This window comes from Brachionichthys hirsutus, unplaced genomic scaffold (genome assembly GCF_040956055.1).
Source record: "Brachionichthys hirsutus isolate HB-005 unplaced genomic scaffold, CSIRO-AGI_Bhir_v1 contig_1175, whole genome shotgun sequence".
NCBI lineage: Eukaryota > Metazoa > Chordata > Actinopteri > Lophiiformes > Brachionichthyidae > Brachionichthys > Brachionichthys hirsutus.
The window spans coordinates 11,306-27,272 of record NW_027180811.1 but is presented as its reverse complement, the minus strand read 5'-3'; the positions used below and the strand labels follow the sequence as shown (position 1 = coordinate 27,272).

Here is a 15,967-nt window from a genome sequence, read left to right as displayed (position 1 = left end):
GACACTGTGGGCTGTGTGTGTGTGTGTGTGTGTGTGTGGGGGGGGGGGGGGGGGGGGGCTGTTCCTTTTTTAGCTCGGTGGGCAGGACGCGGCCAGCATCACAGGAATATCGTATGCTTCTGTGGGTTAATCAATGCGCTCACACAGAACGGTGTGTGTGCGTGTGTGTGTGTGTGTGTGTGCGCGTGTGTGTGTGATTAAGACATGGATCACACGGCTACGATGATGATGTCATCCTGTCGTTTCTATCCACGTCGTACGCCGAGTCGTCGTCGGTTGCGTTGCTTTCTACGTGAGAGTGTCCCGACTGCTGCGTTCTCAGCAGCCTGTTGGAGGCAGCAACAGAGTTTCTGAACCGACAACCTCAAATGTCAGAAACAAATGAGAAGATTGGCGAGTGCGGTCTGTGTGTTCAGTTCCTGTTATCTTTAACCGTCATGCGGCTTCCTTCTGCATTTCGTGGTGCGTGTGTGTGTGTGTGTGTGGGTGGGGGGGGGGGGGGGGGGGGGGGGGGGCTGTGATAACATGGCTGTTGTGTTGCAAAACGGGAATGTGACAGAAAGACGTTCGTCAAACTCGAGTGGATTATCTCCCGTTGCTCTTTTTGAGATATTTTAATAATTTTCGACGTTATTTTTCTGAGAGAAGTTACAGAATGTTACATAATGCATTTCCTGACATTCATTTTTCTTTTAGAAATAATTGAATCAGAGTAAAAATCAAGTGAATAAATGATGTTTCCATTCCTTGTTTCCTCACCTCCTCTCCTCTCCTCTCCTCTCCTCTTCTCTCCTCAGAGTACTCAGATTGATCCGGAGGAGTTGTTCACTAAACTGGATCGTATCGGAAAAGGATCTTTTGGAGAGGTGTGTTCATCTGAAACCCTGTTTTACTGGCGGTGCTGTATTGTACCGATGTTTTCCTCCTCTCCTCTCATCCACTGCCTCATCTTCCCCGTCGGCTTGCATCTCCTCTTCCTCGCCCCGCAGGTGTTTAAAGGCATCGACAATCGCACCAAGAGCGTCGTTGCCATCAAGACCATCGACTTGGAGGAGGCGGAGGACGAGATCGAGGACATCCAGCAGGAGATCACGGTTCTCAGTCAGTGCGACAGTCCGTACATCACCAAGTACTACGGCTCCTACCTGAAGGTGAAGCGCGTAATGAGGCAAAGCGGGAACACACGCAAATGATAAATATCCGTCTTCTGGAAAGAGGCTTAGATTTCTCTGTTTCTGTGTGGCTGTCGTCTCTGATCTGGAGAAAGTTATTATAAATAATATCAATATGTATCTCATAATAATATCTTTCAGGGCAGTAAACTATGGATCATCATGGAGTATCTCGGTGGAGGTTCAGCACTCGACTTGGTGAGTATTTGAGTGGATTTCTTTCAGGTTATTGAGCTGCTTCAGCAATAAGAAAAAAAAAGATTGCTTTCATCGAACTTTTTTTTTTCTTCTCATTACTGTTCTGTTTGGTTATTTGTTGGTTTGTTTGCTTAATTAAGCAAAAAAAAACAAAGTATTGCCACATTTTCTCGAGGTGAGCTCAAGATCGAGAGGAAATTTCTTCCACTTGCATTTACGGTGTGGGATATGTATATAAATACAATTATAAATACTGGTTACACTGACCATATGTTACTGGTTACACGTACGGGGCGGTGTTAGGCCATAAAGCAAGACCAGTTTAAATTTAAATGCAATAGATGTGCAAAATCCGCCATTAGAAATAAAAAACTCTTAAATATTTTGGGGGGAAACGAAAGCAATTACTGAGAAATGCTAAAAAATGAAATTGTGAACGGATGCTAAAATAATTTGTTTTGTTCTCGTGGTGTCTTTTAGTTCCCTCAACTCTGTTGATTCTTGCCTTTAATTTAACGAGCGCGTGTCTTTGTTTCCGTGCGCGCTTTGTGTGTGCGCAGCTGCGGGCGGGTCCGTTTGAGGAGTCTCAGATTGCCACCATGCTGAAGGAGATCCTGAAGGGCCTCGACTACCTCCACTCTGAGAAGAAGATCCACAGAGACATTAAAGGTGGGGGTCAAGCGTAGCCTGGAAGAGCTGCCCTGCTAGAAATACTGCTCCCATTCTAAAATATCTACTTCCAGTACATTTGGGGATTCCCGAGAAGCCGATTTAAAAAGAATCGGACAAAAGCGCTGCAGCAGAATTTAAAACACTCTAAAACACGACGCGTATTTACCCTCCAGAGGTCTGAATTTCTCATCAAGCTGCATAACATTGTCGAATACTTGACCTTGTTGCCCCCTGGTGGTAGATGTGAGCTACCAAAGAAATAATAATAGCCAAATGAAACATCAAACAAGCCGTGGCTCATCCAAACCAGTGCACTAAGGACGGCTCCTCTGTGCAGCGGCCAACGTCCTGCTGTCGGAGCACGGGCAGGTGAAGCTGGCGGACTTCGGGGTGGCCGGCCAGCTGACCGACACGCAGATCAAGCGGGAAACCTTCGTGGGAACGCCGTTCTGGATGGCCCCGGAGGTCATCCAGCAGTCGGCCTACGACTCCAAGGTGAGACTCCTCAAACGTGGGTTAAAAACGCCGGATCTTCCAGACAGCAGAGGCCGTGCCGTTTGCGTTCCGATCCGCCCGAGGCTTCAGCTCATTTGCATAATATCCACCGAGTTCCTACTTTTATTTGCATCTGACGGGGAACGCTGCGACGTTCTCGAGTTCTCCTCGGCCAGTCGGCGCCGCGAGTGATTCCTGTTCGGAGGTGTTATTCTCTGCTTGACATCGGGCAGCTGCGACAAAACCAAACGCCGGCGCATTCAATCGACGCTCCCGCTGCTGTCGAGCACGGGCAGCTTTCAAACTAGCAGCCTCCTGCCTGATCAATGTTTGTTTGTTATTAGGGTGTGGCTCGGCACGCGATTGTCTTCTAATCTGGTTTGACTCGAGTTGTTTGCGCTAAAGCATATTTGAATACTGTGTCCAACCTGCAGGACGTGTCTGTGATTTTTCTACCGCCCACGAACGTCACGCCGGTGAACTCTCTTATTCCAAGCGCGTTACAGACTCTTATTTTGTAGTAATCTCTGTCTAAATGATTTAACCCGTTTAGGTTTTTCCTCTGTTTTTCTGTTTCTCCAAGTGGAAGGGAGGACGAAGTCTGACAGTTTGAACACAAGACTACGGTTACATGAGGAGACGTAACCTGAGCCGAGAACAGGCTCACAAAAAGACTGTGGCCCGTCTTTTCTGTGCTATAAAGCGGCTATAATGGATAGCAACAGCTAAACAACCGTTCATATTCATGAAAAGGATCGGTGTTAGCGCACTGTGCTACTCGCGGTTCCGTTTGACATTTCTGCAGGGCTGCTTTTTTACGTTTGCCAACTGACCACAAACATGGCTCAGAATAAATCCTTATTCCTCTCCCTCTCGGGCGCAGCGTTCAAAGCCAAACGTCGGCAGAGAAACAATAGACCCTAACATGTCAGTGTTCTAAAAAGATGTATAAAGGAACCTTTGTCTATTCTCAACTACACAAACATAAAAGCACTCGTACAGGTGGTGCAGAGGAATCCTGCTTCGTCCAAATATGTCCTGAGCTCAGAACCCAAGATCTTCTGTTGCTGCTGTCTGGTGACGGCGCTGTGTGTTTTTTTTTTTGTTTGCATGAGAGACACGTGTCGTGTAACGCTTGTGTGTCGCGCCCGTCTCCACGCTGCCATATGTCAAACGGTGACCGAGGATCCTGTAACGCGACCCGGAGCGGCGCTGCGACGACTCCGTAGCCGTCTGCTCGCCACATGCTCGTTGCGACGTGACACTCGGCCTGTGCGTAACGTCTGGGGGTGCCTGTCGACGTCAGGTTTGTGTGTCTGTGGCCGACATATGGTCGGCGGCGTGCGCCGCGAGCTCGCGAGTCACGACTCGGACCCCTTTCGTGCGGTCGATGCACCAAATGCGGACAGACGACCGTAGAAATGTTAAACTTCCACCTGCTTCCGTCTCTCGGTGTCAAAAAGGTGCTTCAGGCCCTTAAAAACGTGTGAAACGTGTGAAAAGCTAATGAGGCTGTATCCGGTCTCACAGGTTCTTCTTCATGTGAATATTGTCTGCAGTAACAGGGGGGGGGGTTTCCCTCGCCTTGTTTGTGTCTCCAGGCTGATATCTGGTCGTTGGGCATCACGGCCATCGAGCTCGCCAAAGGCGAACCTCCGAACTCGGACATGCATCCAATGCGAGTTCTGTTCCACATCCCCAAGTCTCCTCCGCCGACCTTAGCGGGGGAGTTCTCCAAGAGCTTCAAAGAGTTCACCGAAGCCTGTCTGAACAAGGACCCTACCTTTGTAAGACAAACTTACCGTCCTGTCTGGCTCCTCTTTAAGTCGCTGAATGTCCATCGATGCCCCCCCCCACCCCCCATCTCTGGTTTACGTAGTTCATGAATATCAGCTTCTGTCTACGGAGAGCGACGACTCGGATTAACAACAAGTTTTTAAGTTCATGTGTTGTACTTAAGTATTTGATCCATACTTTATACTTATACTGTACTACATGTTAGATTGAAATGTAGACACAAATTACCATGACGCTGTGAAGTATTTTGAAGAATTCTGTTACAGGTAAATATGGATTATGTGGGAATTGTTGTTGTCGTTAGTCGTCCTGTTAAATCAGAAGTAAGGTTAGGTTTGTTTTATTGCATTCAGTTTTGAGACTCTAGTGGCATTTTGCTGCCCCCTGGTGGGCTAGTAGTTCCTCTCCTCCGTCCGCTTCTATGTCTCATTCGCCTCCATCTGTGAGCTGTAAAAACATAAAAATAGAGTTTCCATACTCGACAGAAACTCAAATTTTCTAGAGGAAGCGTATTTCCCCTCTCTCTGACCTTTTGTTTAAAAACGCCGTGTGACACGCTTCCTCCTCATTCACGCAGCGTCCCACGGCGAAGGAGCTCCTCAAACACAAATTCATCGTCAAACACTGTAAGAAGACGTCCTACCTCAGCGAGCTGATCGACAGGTACAGGCGGTGGAAGGCGGAGGGGCACAGCGACAGCAGCTCCGAAGACTCAGACGGGTAAATCCCACTGCGGGTCTGCGTCTCAAGGTGGAAGGGGCGGGGTAACACGAGTGTTGTTGTTGTTTTTCGGTTTTCTCCGTGTCTAAAGCGAGTCCAGTAACAAAGAGAACAGCGAGTCACCCGAGTGGTCTTTCACCACGGTCCGTAAGAAGAAGACGGAGGGCAGGAAGGTCCTCAATGGAACGGTGCGTACCGTCTGAACCGGCGACCATGTTTGTTTCTTTAACGCGAGGTATTTATGAGCGTCTCCTCTGTGAACGAGAGCTAAAGGCTACAGCATGCTAATGAATCAAGTAGCATCGACATCCGGCTCAAACACGGAGCCGTCTTCTTCTGGTCCAAGTTGTTCCCACGTTGTAAAAAGCTCACGAATCACACCCAAGGGAAAGGATGGCTTCGTTACCATGGAAATGGAATCAGCCGAGGAGCATCTTAATAGACTAACGACTCCATTCAAAGAGCTAAAAGCTAAACCGTTCGTTTTCCGGATGAGGATTAAATGGGGTTACTTCTCGTGTGTTTTGATGGGCATCTCATCCTCTTCCTCCTCTTCCTCCTCATGTCCATCTGTCGCCGCAGACCCAGGATCAGCTAAGTAAATCTGCAAGTCTGGCCACAGTCATCTCTCCTGTCTTCACCGAAGTTAGTATTAAAACGCACAGCGATTGAAATCGATAAACAGTCGATTCTGTGTCCGTGCTGCTGTCTAGTCACCCCTGACCAGAATGACTCGTTTTCTAGCTGAAGCAGCAGCACAAAGAGCACTCGGAGCAGCGGGTGGCTATAGAGGAGCTGGAACGCAACATCCGATTGGCTGAAGAAGTCTGTCCAGGCATCACTGATAGGATGGTCACACACATAATTACCAGGTACCAGATGTATGTCACTAATTTCAGGACAATCCGCTCTTTCTTTCACATTTGCCTGCTGTCTTTTATTTTTCATGGAGATCTCTCCCTCTTTTTCTTTGAGGTTTCATCAAATCATTTTTTAACCATTATTTTTCCTTTTTTTTTTTTTTTTTTTTATCTTTCTGTCACTTCTTCTCAGATTTTCGACCAAATGAAGGAGCGATGTTTAAAAAAACAAAAAAGGAAGTACGTTTTGTGAAGAGAGACTGTGTCTCCATACGACGCAACTGGAGGATCGGAAATGGAGATTTGCTGTGCAATGTCTCCTCGCTGTACACACACAAACACACACACACACACTACTTATGCAACACACACACTCATATCATTTGCTGCTGCTGGTTGAAGGCTTCTTCCCCCCCCCCCCTCTCTAGACGGCTCCATTATTTGAAGTTTGAAGCTTTGAAAATACAATCTTTAATGAGTTGTGATTTGCTTTGTCTTTAAGTTTGGAATACAGTGGAACCTCGGTTCGAAAAACCGATTTGTTTGAAAACCGAAACTGTATTTCCCATAAGAAATGAATGGAAACTATATTAATCTGTTCCTACGCACCAGATAAATGCCCATTTACATGCGTACAGTTATATTAATGCGTAACTACGAGTATCGAGACAACAGATGACACGTAAAAGTGTAAATAATACAAAAGTCTGTGTCGGTTCTCAGTCATCCAGGTCATGGCAAATCACGATGAGCAAAAAATTCTGGCTCATTTCCATGCCGTTTTGGCTGCGGTGTCGGGAGGGAGGTGGAGGGTTATTCCTTTGAAAGGGAATCCTCCTCCATAAAATGACGGGTAACGGTCCTGGTTTTTTCCCCTTCTCTCTCTTTAGCTCAGTTTTCTTAAGAAAAGTCGAAATCATCGATTTCTCCAGACCGCACTGCGCAGAAAGATCCCAGAAACGGGTGCAGTCTTTCTCCTATGGCAGGTCGACTCAAACTCAGCCTCGTCGGGTAGACTCCGCCTTCGTTTGCGCGTCTTCGGTTCGCCTCGGCTCCTCTCGTACGTTTGACCGCCGAAAATCTGTTCGATATCCCGAGGCATTTTGAATTCAAAATTGTTTTTGTTGGAAAGCAGAGTCGTTCGACTACCGAGGTTCCACTGTATAAGCGGCGCACATAGACGCAAGTCTCTAAATCTGCACAGTGTAACTAACCGTCACGTGCCTTAATCAGATGCTATCAGCCATTCTCCGGACGTAGACGTCACTTTTATGCAGAGACACGCGGAATACTACGTTGTTGTTTTTATCCCCATCAGCCGGAGTATGTTTTGTGTCTGGACTTGCCCTGATGTTGTAGATGTGTTTGTTCAGCAGCACTTGAGACAGATTATATGCCATTGTTACTTATATTTGTTGTAGCCTACAGTAATGGTTGATATTACAGTTCCCTGATCAGATCCGCACCTCGAAGTCAGTAAAGCACAAAAATGTTCAGTGACCAGGACAATATGTTTCCAAACTAACGAGCTGCATTCCACTCTTGAATGGGCTTATAGCTACAATTGTCAGCTTCTGCTGGTAGTTAAATTTATAACCTGAATGTTAAGAGTTGCTAACATTTTGACTGTTAACGCTTGAGGGGCGAGGACATTGTTTTGAAGTAGCTAACGCTAGGAAGTAGCACAGGTCCTTCTTGAGCGCATAAAGGGAGCTGTAATCAAATACGTTACTGGTAGTTTGTACCAAAGACACTATAAAACTTGTATATTTTTGCCTTTTTTTATATATCATAAGGGAAACAACAATGCTTGTTTGGGGGAGGGGGTTAAATGAAAGATGTAAGATTTTACAGAAATGTACTCTTTTTGTAGTGGGAGTTAGTTTTACGAATAAATATTTAAATTGAGAATTGCCTCTTAGTTGTTTGTTTACTTTAATGCCAGTACCCAGCAACAATGTAAAGACATCCTAATAATACGAACTTACTAAAAATGACTTTTCTTTCTTTATAATCCTTTATTAACATTACCGCCATTCATATAGAATTACAATGAAATTCAGAGTGACATCACCTACGAATTTAATCGAGATGTTTTCCAAAACACCCACATTAGCATCACAACAAGAGAACACTCAAGAATTTGTGCTTAAATTTGGCGCTTCTGTGAAGTTGATTTGTTTTTTCAAGCTTTGAATCTAAATTCTGAAATTTTAAATATCTCCACCTGCAAGTCTGTTACCCTTTTCTGTACAATTTTATATAAACTTCTGTAAACTAGCTATAAAGTTTGTACTTTGTTGGCACGGCACTTTTCCTGCATTCGGAGAAATAAAAGGCATTTGGCTAATCGGTTCATAGCTTTTATACCAGCCTGACGAAGGCCAACCCAAATGTCTCGCTCAAAACGAAGCGAGCGTCTGATGACCGGCCAGGAAAAGCTGATTGGCCGCTGATTCTTCACTCCTCCCACACACTGGAACAGGAAGCAGAAATGATGGTCTTTCACACGAGTAACAATCTTTATCTAAATTGTGACTTGTGTAATCTTTGAGGCGCCCGGAGCCTCATCCCCCTCTTTTGTTTCTTTTTTCACTTTCTCCTTTGCTGCTCCGTCCTCTTCCTCCTCCTCCTCTACTTCCTCATCCAGTTGGAGGCTGCCGGAGGAAAACCTCATCCTGGCTAGTCCGGCAGGTCGTCCCAGTTTCCCTAGGGGCGGTGGTGGGCAGTAATAAGGATAGAAAACCTCCGGATCGGAATCGCTGTAGCTTCCTCTGGCACCTCCCATCATGCATAGAGAAGCAGGTCGTTCGGGCAGAGGGGAGGAGTTAAGTGGGAGGTAGGTTGGTCTTGAGGGGCGTGTCAGGTGGGGATAGTAGCCAAGAGGTCGGAACTCTGAAGCGGGGTTAAAGGCGGGATTGTGACTCCTTGAGAGGTGAAACTTGACATCTGGTTGGCTAGCCGCACGGCGAGGCAGCCCAGGGAGGAAGTTTGAGTCGTCGCTGTAATGTCCGGCCTCCGTATGTCCAGGACCCCAAAGCCTTCCTCCATTGCTTGCTGGCTGATAAACTCTGGCCAATCCCAGCCCGCCTGAGCCAGAGGGGCGGGGATTCCTTCTCATTGGCGATAAGATTGATGAATCGTGACTGATGGGACACAAAGATGGCCGTAAGAGGTCGTCCATCATCATGTAATCCGGCCTTCTTGGCTGTGGGAAACGTTCCAGCGAGGAAACCGTGACATAGTCTGTGAAGTAGGGGTGTCGGCTGAGAGGCGATGCCGCAGCTAATGGGAATGTTGGGAGGACTGGGTGATACTGGTAGGCCGGATTGTTTGGGTAGAGCAGAACCAACTGCTGAGCGGCATCCGGGTGCGGTTGAGCATTGGGCCGACGCCTCGACCGGTTGCCATAGACGCCAGCTAGCCTTTGGGCTTGGCGCTGTGACCCGGTCCGGCCCCCCTCCCTCGTGTCGTCTACCACAGACGTGGAGGCGGATCTTATCGTGGGTGAGGGGGCTAATTGGTGTCGCGGTGGAGAAATGGGAGTGACTTGGCAGAGAGGGCGGGTCGACTTGGTGACGTCGATGGACGAGTGGCTGCGAAGAGCTTCTTCACCAACCTCGACGTCATCCTCGCCCGAATGTGGCTCCAACTCATCCTGACTGTGGACCGCCAAGGCGTGCCCCGCCCGAGGGAACGGGTGAGAGTGTTCGTACATCTGGGGAGGACAGACCACGTGCATTTTGACGAGCAGCTTAATCAACGCGACTCTACTTCCCACATGTGTGGATTTGACTGGGATCGTCTTTACTTGTCTGGAGACGTCCGTGAGGAGATCTGGAGAGGAGCGACACTGTCTGGAGTCGTGGTCTGACGGAGTGTAGGTCCTGGATGAAAAGCAAGACAACGACTATTCAATTCGCTCACCAAAAATCAGTCGTAAATTAGGAGGGGAATGAGCTTTTTTTGCGGAGGTCTGCGCTCTGAGTGCTTTTCTAGTTTCTATATGTCACTTTGATATTATGAATAATCTGCGGTTGACAGATTAATTTGTAGCCATCGGGCAATTTTAAAATGTGCATGATGTACAATTTGTCACCTGTCAAAATGTGAAGACCGCTTCTCCCTTGATCCCATACATTCCAGAAGCTGCTTCTGTGTCCGCCCGCTGCCACATAAAATAACACGTTAGACATCCATCATCATCATCATCATCGTCATTCTCTTCCTCTTGGGGGGAAGCCATCGATTAAGAGTTCTTGAAGTCAATAAAGGTCTTGACGTCAATTGAACCGGTTTGCTTCTTTAGACTATGCTGTGTGTGTGTGTGTGTGTGTGTGTGTGTGTGTGTGTGTGTGCGCGCGCTTTACCTGTATCTAAAGCTGGAGCCTTTACTGAACAGCAGCGCTTTGTGCGCCGTCTTCGGTTCCTCCGCCAGTCGGAAGAACGCGTGGTACTCCACGCAGGTCTTCCAGAAGGACTTGCACACATCTCGACTGGCCATGGAGAACTCTAGCGTGTCCCTGCCCGAAGGCTGGAACGAAGGGCGGCGCACGACACACACACACACACACATGCATTCATGTGAACGTTGAATGAACCCAGACCTCGACATACGTATCTACGGAGTCCGAAATGGTCGTCACCCCAACTTTGTCGTGCAGTTTGATCAGGAAATGCTTGCGCTTGAAACTCAGCTTGCGAATCTTTGCCCAGCTGAACGTGTTGATTTTGGTGTTTCCCTGCAGAGGCGGAAAAAGATTCACCTCAACAAATTACTGACATGCATTTCCTCAATTTTTAATCTTTGTATGTGGGAAAACTCGATGTGTTGATGGGAGCTAGCTATAAAGTTAGCACGAGAGTCCATACGGTTCATCCTCTGCACACTTAAAACTATCTTGAGGCTGTTTCTCGATCGCTTGCCTCGACCACAGAGGTTGAGTTTTCTGTCTGTTCATTAGTTAGGAATTCCGTTTGGTCTTGTTGAGAGGTGAACCTTGGAATTGGGAAGAGTTGGATCCCGATCGAGGGACGCATCGGCATGTCCCGCGAGGGGTCGCCACAGCAAAGCGACCTTCTTATTTAAGGTTGTTAAAGGGATTCTGTGGATTATCCAAAATGAATACCAAATGCACATTGGAGTCTGTTTAGTGGTCAATATGTAGAGGGACACACCCACTTTCAGGCTGAAGGTAGGACGCTGCAAACCTGAAAGACCAGCACTCCGGAGTGCGTGACGGCCAGGTTGATCCTCATTCCCTCCCCGTCATGGGCGGCGTGAGGCCGGATGCCGTACATGTCCAGTTTCCTCGCCACCTCCAGCAGCTGGATGTCGGCGTATGCGGGAGACACACCTCTGCAGAGACAGGAGGGCTAAATGAAGATCCGATGAGACGGCACATTTTGATATTTAGGAATTCTGATGTGACCTTGGAGATTTGTTTGCATCCCTTTTTGGGTGGGGAAACTCCCACACGGCCCGTCCCTACACCGGGGAGGAGATGGTTTTAGTGTCTACCTGTGTTTCTTGTGGAACTTCATGATGTTGTGGTCTAAATACTCCTGGTTGGGGACGTACTGCTTCATCTCTAAATGGTGACAGTCCAGCTCCTCATCGTAGTCGCCTAGCTCTGCTGCAAAAACACATCTCAGATAAGATTGGACAAATCATCTTATCGCAAGGCCGCATGAAAGACAAACAACCAGTCAACTCGCATTCCTGCCTATAGGAAATTTAGAGTCCCCAATATTCAGCTGGAGGTGCGAGGAAGCCAGAGAATCGACGCGGACACGGAGAGGACATACAAACTCCACCCCTCCACCCCAGGCGGATTTAAACCAAGGACATTCTTGCTGTTGTGTGCAGCAGCGCCGATTATGTCGCTGCGCTGCCTAGCATCAGTTTCTATTGGAACATTTGAAGAGCGGCTCTCCTGTGAGAATCGCTTAAAAAAAAGTCTGATGTGATTGGACAAACTGATTGTCTTTAACTTAAGAGTTATTATGTAGTTAATTTATCTTAAACCAAACAAACATCACAGTTCTGTTTTGGATTCGTATTGTGTGTACAGTACTTACACTGCAGTATGTGAGAGACCAGCAGGGCGGCGCTGTTGTCGTGACAGGTCAGACTGCCATTCGACAAGTCCTGTTTCATCTGTAAGGCGAAAAGATACCTACACACACACACACACACACACAACAGAGGGATTTCAACGCTTGCTGGTTGGCTTGTTAGCAGGACGAGGAACATTTTTACTCTTCTCTGTCATTTCTTATATTAGAGGATGATGAACCCACAGAAGGAGCTGACGAAGAAGACGCGGTTACCTGGTGAGGCCTCTCTTGAGTTGTCCGGGATCGGGAGGGAAGAACTTCACTATGAACCTGAAGAAGAGGTCGTTTGTGTCTGACGGGGGGGGGTATTAGGAGAACATAAGAAGAAAGAGAAGGTTTCTTAAGTCTATCCCATGTTTATACTTTCACTTTACATCATATATAAATATAAAGTGCAATTGAAGGCCATCTGAACCAGCGAAGCAATAAGAAATGACAAGTTCTAATCTAATATTATTATTTAAAAATGGCCCTTTTGAGTGATCCTAATTCAAAGCTTCTTGCACATGAGCAACATTTTAAATGCAGTACTTTTACTTGTGTCAGAGTACTTTCAAGTCCCCGCATTGTGCTCACTTGACGACATATTCTTTTAGAATATTTCCCCGTTGTTAAAGGTAAAGGAAAAACTTTATTTGACTCACATTTAATCTGTCTGGCCAACGGTTTCAGCAGCTCCAACCACACCTGCGGCAGAAACACATTTAGAGAGGCAGAAGTAGAATTCTCTTTGTGTGTCTGTGTGTGTGTGTGTGTGTGTGTGCTTTTGTCTTACGTAGTTGCCATTGTGGTGTCTGAACTCCAGTCCGAAGTACTCCTTCTCCAGCAGTTTCAGATGGCCACACACTTTGTTGAAGAAGTCGCCGCCTAAAACCTTTTGCTGGGACAGAATTAACGTGGAATGAGGAGAATAATTTGATTTTTTTTAACATTGAGACCCTTTGAAGTCCGGGGAGGCTCCAGAGACCTCGGAATATGGCGGTGTGAGGAATTACTGTTAATCCAGAAGAGGTTTGTGTAATCCAGGTCAAAAATACCTTATTCTTTCCCCTCTATTCCTTTTCTTTAATCTCGCTAGGTCTCTATCTCTTTCCGTCTCCACCTTTAACCCCCCCTAAATCTCTAATGACCAAGTTTGATTGTGCTTTTCGTCCTCACTGCAGTGACACGTTTATTTTTAGTGTTTGCTGGCTGCTAGCTGGTGTTTAGCACCCCATCAAGGATTACTGAACACCCCTCATTGGCGTGTCATTACAAAGAGAGAGAGAGAGAGAGAGAGCAAGGAAGAGGAGGGATGGAGCAGCTGTACCTAATTATGAAGAGAACACAGGCCCAACTGGTGATTAGTAGAAACAAATGGCCGCCCCCAGAACAACAGAGCAGTTCACTCCAAGGGAATTCAGAAATGGAAATAAAAGAGTGAAATGAAACAAAGCAATCAAACAAAACAGTAAAATAGTGTTTATGTTTGGGCCTATGTCTGAAGCATTCACCTCCCATGATGCACTGCAGTTTAAAGGTGACAGTAAGTTAATAGCCATTCCCTTCAAGTGCTGCGATCAAATGTGTTTCTCCCACGTTCGCTCTCATCCTGACACCGGTTTTCCTCCCCTCTTCCCTCCTCCTGTCCCAGAGGCCGCTGGGAAACGGACGGAGGAAGATGCTTTCCTCTCCACACTAATAGGTTTGCGCCTGGCAGGAGACGTCACCATGTTGAGCTCTGCTTTTCTGCAGCTGGACGGTATGACAGCTCACCACACACAGATGTTTGACATATGTCTGCTGCGTAAAGACGGTTAATTGTCTTTTTTATATTTATATCTTATTTCAACGTTTCTGTTGTCGTCAGGAAGATATTAACGCAAATGTCAACACCTGTCCCGTCATTGGTCCAAAAATCCTATTGATAAAGAAGGTTATAATGCTATTTTTTTAAATCACATTTTATATATGAGCTTAATTTAAACCTTTGTTCTGTGTTTACATAGTTATAAGATACTGCCCATCTTTAGATTTCTTTTTTTTTTTGCGTCGATCGAACGAAAAATTAGAAATAAACTTCAGAACGCATTAAAAAAAATAATAATAATAAAAATCCCCCAGCGACCTTAAACAGAGATTAAATTGATTATTAAATCTATTATTAAACTTAAACTTACTTCCACCTCGAACGTGCGCTCGCTGTCGTCCAGGAAGATCACGCGCAGCCGGAGCTTCGTCTCCTTGGAGACCCGGGCTTTGGTCGCGAGGCTCCGGAGTCCCCGCCGCCGATGGTCCCCCATCTGTGTCACTCTCGGGAGGAAAAGTAATCAACCATAAATAGCATCCACCATCCTGAGAGGAAGGACCAGAGTCTGGTTTCAAGCGTTCATCCTCATCCTCATCCTCCTCTGCGCTCCTCTTGCGCTTTAACGCGTGGCTGCCCGCTGGAGCGCGCGCGGATGGCGACACGCTGACGTCTTTTTCTCGAGACTGACCACGAATATAACGTATACTGTATACATATATAATAAACAGGAATGCTACATACTACATGTATATACTTGAATATAAGTGAGTACTTTGTTTCAGGCTTTTACATTATTCTGTTTCATTTCAGGTCTCTTATACCTAAGTCACCTGGAAGTGTGATCCTAATAATAAAATTAATTAAATTAATAAAACTATATTTCACAAACAGAGATTTTCTTCAGTAACTTAAGACAAAATGGAACACAAACTGAATCTGATCTCAGGTCAGTCTGATGTGTGATAATAGATCTTACGGTGATTTAATTTTGAAATTATTGTCCGATTATTGTAAAAATGTATCTGTGAAACTAAGATCTGATAATTGTCCAACAATGTTCAAGAATCCTTCCAAAAATATATGTTAGCAGCAGAGAGGATTCCGTACAGTCTGCTTATGTTGCTGCTGCTGCTGTCGTGTTTGTGAAGGTGTGTGTGTGTGTGTGTGTGTGTGTGTGTGTGTGTGTGTGTGTGTGTCTTCCAGGGGGATAATATGAATTTCACGGTGGCTGGACGCTTTTTGAGAAGTGACCTGTCCTAAAGTAGGCCACTAGAGCAAAGCTTCCAGTTGCCTCCAGCAAAGACCAAGCACTTAGTGTGTGTGTGTGTGTGTGTGTGTGTGTGTGTGCGCGCATGTGTGTGCGTGTGTGTGTGTAAAATTGATGGTCAAGGCATCATTTTTCATTTCCTTTGTCTCTGACACACATCCACTCCCACACTTACAATATTGTGACAGAGATCAGGACAGACCTGATCAGTGACTTCATCCACACATCTAATATTAAAGTTTTGTCTGTGCTCCACACAGCGCCCCCTACAGGAGATATTTTGTGCTGTCATCTCGCCAAGACTCCAAAACTGGGATCATAATCCCAATCTGGTATAGATTACATCTATATGTGTTGGGTCACAGTAAACGAGGGACGATCACTGACACGTGAGACGATGCCGATTCAGACTCATTTAAAATGTAATCTCGTGAAGAAAGACGTTTAATCTCAATCAATGAAGAATCAGATTTTATTAACCCTTTATGAAAGGACATAATATTTTTTACATGATCTGCACACTGATTGGGATCCAAACAATCACCTCTGACCTGCATGATCCACAACATTATTATTACTATTATTATTATTCACACATTCGGCTCACAGTTAGGAAACACAACCTCATCAGTGGAAGCGGAGACACAGAAGCAAAAAAGAAAGTGTGCACTGAAAATGTGCACGCTGCCAGAGTATTTGAAGAGGTTGAAAATAAGGACAACAAATACGCAGAAGAGGGGGTGTATAGTAGTAAAGTACAGTATATGAGTAGAAGTCAGTACCAAGTCGACGGGCGAGAGGCGGCCTTACACCCTGGACGAGCCGCCAGTTCATCGTAGGGACTTCTTTTGTTCAAGATTATATAATTAAATTCTCA

At 46.1% G+C, this 15,967-nt stretch overlaps 2 protein-coding genes across 2 annotated transcripts; one reads left to right on the top strand and one right to left on the bottom strand.

The window, feature by feature from the left end:
• Positions 1-734: 734 nt before the first annotated feature.
• LOC137916753 (serine/threonine-protein kinase 26-like) lies at positions 735-6,818 on the top strand. Its single transcript, XM_068759720.1, has 11 exons — positions 735-866; positions 990-1,151; positions 1,314-1,370; positions 1,931-2,039; positions 2,380-2,537; positions 4,139-4,324; positions 4,912-5,054; positions 5,146-5,242; positions 5,637-5,699; positions 5,799-5,961; positions 6,805-6,818. The coding sequence occupies exons 1-11, from the start codon at positions 735-737 to the stop codon at positions 6,816-6,818; spliced, it is 1,284 nt and encodes a 427-aa protein (XP_068615821.1).
• A 1,623-nt stretch (positions 6,819-8,441) lies between these two features.
• Positions 8,442-14,316, bottom strand: LOC137916752 (FERM domain-containing protein 7-like). The gene is made up of 12 exons (XM_068759719.1): positions 14,194-14,316; positions 12,810-12,914; positions 12,679-12,721; positions 12,248-12,326; positions 11,996-12,093; positions 11,436-11,550; positions 11,126-11,273; positions 10,561-10,656; positions 10,285-10,448; positions 10,014-10,082; positions 9,726-9,801; positions 8,442-9,632 (listed from the first exon to the last, which is right to left on the bottom strand). The coding sequence occupies exons 1-12, from the start codon at positions 14,314-14,316 to the stop codon at positions 8,442-8,444; spliced, it is 2,307 nt and encodes a 768-aa protein (XP_068615820.1).
• Between the last annotated feature and the right edge of the window lie 1,651 nt (positions 14,317-15,967).